The sequence below is a fragment of the Schistocerca gregaria genome, chromosome 4, assembly GCF_023897955.1.
Source record: "Schistocerca gregaria isolate iqSchGreg1 chromosome 4, iqSchGreg1.2, whole genome shotgun sequence".
In the NCBI taxonomy this organism is placed as follows: domain Eukaryota; kingdom Metazoa; phylum Arthropoda; class Insecta; order Orthoptera; family Acrididae; genus Schistocerca; species Schistocerca gregaria.
The window spans coordinates 220174356-220180355 of NC_064923.1; the positions used below are offsets into that span (position 1 = coordinate 220174356).

Below are 6000 nucleotides of genomic sequence, written 5' to 3' on the forward strand. Positions count from 1 at the left end.
GTAGGAGGGAGCAATATACTGCTTGACTCTTCGGTGTAGGTATGTTCTCGAAACTTTAACAAAAGCCCGTACCGAGCTACTGAGCTTCTCTCCTGCAGAGTTTCCACTGGAGTTTATCTATCATCTCCGTAATGCTTTCGTGATTACTAAATGATCCTGTAACAAAGTGCGCTGCTCTCCGTTGGATCTTCTCTATCTCTTCTATCAACCCTATCTGGTGCGGATCCCACACTGCTGAGCAGTATTCAAGCAGTGGGCGAACAAGCATACCTACTTCCTTTGTTGTCGGATTGCATTTCCTTAGGATTCTTCCAATGAATCTCAGTCTGGCATCTGCTTTACCAATGATCAACTTTATATGATAATTCCATTTTAAATCACTCCTAATGCGTACTCCCAGATAATTTATGGAATAAACTGCTTCCAGTTGCTGGCCTGCTATTTTGTAGCTAAATGATAAGGGACCTATCTTTCTATGTATTCGCATCACATTACGCTTGTCTACATTGAGATTCAATTGCCATTCCGTGCACCATGCGTCAATTCGCTGCAGATCCTCCTGCATTTCAGTACAATTTTCCATTGTTGCAACCTCTCGATACACCACAGCATCATCCGCAAAAAGCCTCAGTGAACTTCCTATGTCATCCATCAGGTCATTTATGTATATTGTGAATAGCAACGGTCCTAGGACACTCCCCTGCGGCACACCTGAAATCACTCTTACTTCGGAAGACTTCTCTCCATTGAGAATGACATGCTGCGTTCTGTTATCTAGGAACTCCTCAATCCAATCACACAATTGATCTGATAGTCCGTATGCTCTTACTTTGTTCATTAAACAACTGTGGGGAACTTTGTCAAACGCCTTGCAGAAGTCAAGAAACACGGCATCTACCTGGGAACCCGTGTCTAAGGCCCTCGGAGTCTCGTGGACGAATAGCGCGAGCTGGGTTTCACACGACTGTCTTTTTCGAAACCCATGCTGATTCCTACAGGGTAGATTTCTAGTCTCCAGAAAAGACATTATACTCGAACATAATACGTGTTCCAAAATTCTACAATTGACCGACGTTAGAGATATAGGTCTATAGTTCTGCACATCTGTACGACGTCCCTTCTTGAAAACGGGGATGACCTGTGCCATTTTCCAATCCTTTGGAATGCTACGCTCTTCTAGAGACCTACGGTACACCGCTGCAAGAAGGGGGGCAAGTTCCTTCGCGTACTCTGTGTAAAATCGAACTGGTATCCCATCAGGATCAGCAGCCTTTCCTCTTTTGAGCGATTTTAATTGTTTCTCTATCCCTCTGTCGTCTATTTCGATATCTACCATTTTGTCAACTGTCCGACAATCTAGAGAAGGAAGCACAGTGCAGTCTTCCTCTGTGAAACAGCTTTGGAAGAAGACATTTAGTATTTCGGCCTTTAGTCTGTCATCCTATGTTTCAGTACCATTTTGGTCACAGAGTGTCTGGACATTTTGTTTTAATCCACCTACCGCTTTGACATAAGACCAAAATTTCTTAGGATTTTCTGCCAAGTCAGTGCATAGAACTTTACTTTCGAATTCATTGAACGCCTCTCGCATAGCCCCCCTCACACTACATTTTGCTTCGCGTAATTTTTGTTTGTCTGCAAGGCTTTGGCCTTCCCTGTCACCACATGCACAGCTGTCATCATCTTTACACTTAAAGGTGCATAGATACCAGTGTTGATGACCAGAGATGAGGTGGACAAGACATTTTGTGGGAACTTAGTGCTTCAGCTACTCCATTCTTTTCAATTTTGCAAACATAAATGCACCTTGTCACCAATGAATGTTGCCATTCTTTGTCTGCCATATCAGTACTGCATCTGTTCTGTAGTTATTGTCCACACTTTTTCTCTTTTTCCCCAGGGTAGCCAAACAAGTGGCCCCTCTCCTTTGAATCTGCAGATCCACAGCATTTATTTCCAGGATTACTAGGAGGAACTCTAATTCTAGTGTCCTGTATGCACTCCGCATACTTTTCAAGATTTTTACCATCTCTCTTCACCTCAGTTTGTGCACCCAGACATTGGCTGGAAATGAAATTACAGCTATCACTATATTTTCTAAAAATGTCTGATCTGAATTGTGGCAGCAGTACTAGTAATCTTGCACACAATTTCTGTTGCTCATTTGGACACCAGTTTCATGCAGTCTTTAAAAGTCATATCCTCATCCAAATGGAGACTAAGATATTCATAAACCTGCAGTATTTTGACTGATAGTTTGTTCAGTCTACTGGTTGAATTCAATGTCTAGACAATCTGCCCTTCAGGAATATGTAAATTGTTTTATTTAGTCCCATTTGCGGCTTGTTGCACCTACACTAGTTCTGCACCGGGACTAAAACCTCATTACGTTTCTTTTTCCAACTGTGCTTTGAAATTCCTTGAAATATTATTTTCATTTTTTTCCTTTTATGTACTTATCATGCATGTTGCACTCACAATCAAGACAACGTATTTTGTTATTCCCCTTCCAATCACGTAGTGAGCAAAATGACTGCTCCAGTCTTAATGTATTGGACTCACATTCTAGAGGACTGGCATTTGTTCCCCATCTGGCAATCCTGTCTTGTGTTTTCCACGGTTTCCCCTTATCACAAAGGTGAATGCTGGGATGGTTCCTTTAATTAGACCATGACTGATTTCCTGCACTTTCTGCTCCTTATCCTGTCCTGTTTTGTAAATACTTTATATGTATATATTATTTCTGACTGTTTCTGACATATCTGATAGTATTATGCCAATTGATCTATGGATGAATAAATAAATAAAATAAGAATGATTAGCAGGTCATGTGCAGGTGCCACAACTCAAGTAACTTCTTGACTTGCTTTCGTTAATTTAAGTGAGGTGAGGGTCCATCACTGTGTCCCAAAGGTAGGCTCACAGATGGATTCCTGGAGGCACCCCTCTATGATGTTTCCTCATACTACTGCTTAAGTTATCCATAATATCTTCCAGTTTTTTGCAGTAATCTAGCACACTCAAATATAGTATCTTGGATTTCTTTAACTCCCTGATCTTGGCAAAAAAAGGCGGCCACCACAAATGATCAATATCTCACTGGACATCAGTCATCACTTCCACAGTGTAGCAAGACATTACACTCTTGAGTAGCTCTAATGTCGAATTTATTGCATTCACAATGGAGCTCTTCTTCCATAAGCTGTATTGAATACAATTTGGTCCAATCAGCTCCGTATGGATCAGTACCTATTCAGAAAGAAGCCCTTCTTGGATTTTTTCACAGAGTATCCATAGGGCACATTGGTAGATATATCATCTCCTGTTTTGAGTATTACTGCATCAGTCACTGTCAGCACCCTCCCCTGCACCAGAAATTCATTCCAAAGTGCCTCCATAAAATAATGTGGTACTAACTAACTATGCACTTTGTTCAAGTCCTCTGCACGAAATCGATGTAGTGCAGGAGCTGTGGAGCCTTAATGACAGTGTGATGTCAAAAATAAAGGAATGTTTCACTTAGCCACTCAAAGAAATTTCTTGAAAAGGGCGTGTGTTTTGTCTTCCAAAGGAGATGACGCTAACCTAATAATTACAGACAGTACTAATACTGGATCTAACTTATAGAAAATACACACTGCTCTGCTCATAGCTGAAACAAATATCTGTCATCAATTTGCAGATTACCTTTGCATGATTTAACAGGGAAGATTTTTCTAGCAACGTAGAATATTAAGTAGAGTGGCTCATTCCTGAAAATGAATATTAGAGTAGGTTCTCAAAATACTATCGGCAAAACATGTCTAGGTTTGTGGACACACACACATCCACGGGTACCAGTAGTAATTTGAAAATTCTTAGCTGTCAAACTGAACGACATCTTGCAGTTGTTTAGAACTAAACTTGGTTTAGCCATACAGCAAAATTGATTTATTCTGACGGATGAACAGAATATAGAAACCTTGGCTCCATTCTCTAACATTTGAATTGACTGTTTGAAATATGCCTGACGTATATTTATATAGAAATTCTAATGAAATTAAAAGTTTATCTGCAATTCAACCATGGCATGGGTGTTCTTGAATAAGACAGGGCGCTTCTCGAAAGCTTTGCGAACATTGCAACGTCAGTGACTAATTCACTGAAATCAATAATTCATTGACTATTAATCAACTTTGAATTAAAGTTGCTGCCAACATCGCAAACAAACAAACCTTACAAAAACTGACAGCCACGCGCTAACGTACTTTACTTCTGTTACGCATTTAATGTAATTAACAATGAATGAAGACCTTCGATCTAATAACTTAATAAAACAACGAAACTGTCAAAAACTGATAAACACAGGTTTAACAATGTGTTATATTACTATCACTAGTAATAAAACATTTTCACGCGTCGTCTGCTTTACGATAGGCTTCTGAGGAAAAAATGAATGTATAAATACGAATACAAACACATTTTATGAAGCTTGCTTCACCGGAATTCGGTGGAATATGTGTTCGCCTGGCACCCGCTGACTTTCGCTTACTACTGATCCTGCTTGTCATTATCCGACATCGTACCTGAACTTTAATCAAACCGGTTTATCAAACGAATACAAAAACACAAGGTCAAGTGGGCGTTTCAAATTTACGCGGTGACCAGAGATCAATGACGCTGACACAGCAAAATCTTGGATCATAGAGCAAAACAAATCCTCTCCAGTGCTTCTACATTGTTATGTGCTTCGGTCAATCTTCGCCTCGGGAGATACTAACAGCGGTCATTGACCACCGAAAGTATATATACACTCTATATCCTTATAAGACAGGAAGACCAGAGTTCTAAAATATAAATATGGGAGCCACATTAGAAGATGAAATGAATCGACGTTTTGCGGAAATTTTCGTTAAAATTGTAACTATGTAGCATATATGTGTTAAAGTACTTGGTTTACGCCACAACTACATAGAGCAACGTACAAATATACCAAAAGAACTATCAGAATACCTTTCGTTACTATCTGAGTAAATATTTTATTGTTCTCAAATGCGGAAACAATATGTCACAACTAGGGTGGAGAATTATTATTTACGTAGATTATTTATTTTTCAGACTCAACTGGCTGGAAGTTTCACTATGGGTACTTCCTGTGAAATATTTTTTGTTATATTTTGCAGGAGAATGTATGTCATCCAGGAGTTTGATGTCTCCAAACGAAATTCTATAAAAATCAACAGATGACGTATCTGGAAAATGAATGTTAGTTATAACTATTTCCTTATTGCCTTCGACACTAAACTTCTTTTCATCAATTCAGAAAACTGTAACTGAGAACACTCTCTCTCTACATTAACATTAATGCAACTAGAGCTAGCACAAACACAGTAATGAGCTGCAAATTCTTACAGCAGTTACCTTGAGATGTAAGGAATGTGAAGATAATAGACCTCATTCAGTTTGGTGTAATCAAAGAGTGTATTTTCTTTATTCTTTGAGTATGACCACATTTGCTCTTTATGTAGTTATGCTACACATAAATTACAATTACGTTATTTCAAAATACATGGGGCAGTTATTGAAAAATGGGTCAATTTGTATCCTGTATGTATTTTGAAGGAACAATGGTACATTTAGGCTAAATAAGGGACGAACCCATAAAATATGGTGGTAGCTGTTCTAGCAGAAGAAGTAAAGAAATATACTCAATTCACAATTGCAATGCAATTTTGGAAGCTATTTCTGCCTTTCCTTACTATGTAACTGAGAACCTATCAACTTCATTCTTGCAAATTACTCGAGTTCTGTAAAAATAATTAAGTTTGTCACTAATAAAGGACCATGTGCACATGTTTAAGTAATACTATCTGTCAAGCCCAATCAGTAGAAACCTACTAAACTTGAGTTTTAAAAGTATGTTTCTGCTGGCAACGTCGATTTATCAAAGCCTGCAACCTGTTCGCATCTTCATCAACTCTATGTTCAAACATTACTGTATACCTATTAGCATCGTTTGCT

At 38.8% G+C, this 6000-nt stretch overlaps 1 protein-coding gene across 4 annotated transcripts in view; it reads right to left on the reverse strand.

The window, feature by feature from the left end:
- LOC126266681 (saccharopine dehydrogenase-like oxidoreductase) overlaps positions 1–4681 on the reverse strand; it is a 130222-nt gene extending 125541 nt beyond the window's left edge. Inside the window, exon 1 of one of the 4 annotated variants that reach the window (XM_049971105.1) lies at positions 4458–4681. In XM_049971105.1, coding sequence (XP_049827062.1) covers positions 4458–4461 — 4 coding nt within the window. In that variant the 5' untranslated portion in view covers positions 4462–4681. The remainder of the gene's footprint in view (positions 1–4457) is intronic. The other 3 variants (XM_049971102.1, XM_049971103.1, XM_049971104.1) reach the window with 3 other exon arrangements.
- Positions 4682–6000: the final 1319 nt, after the last annotated feature.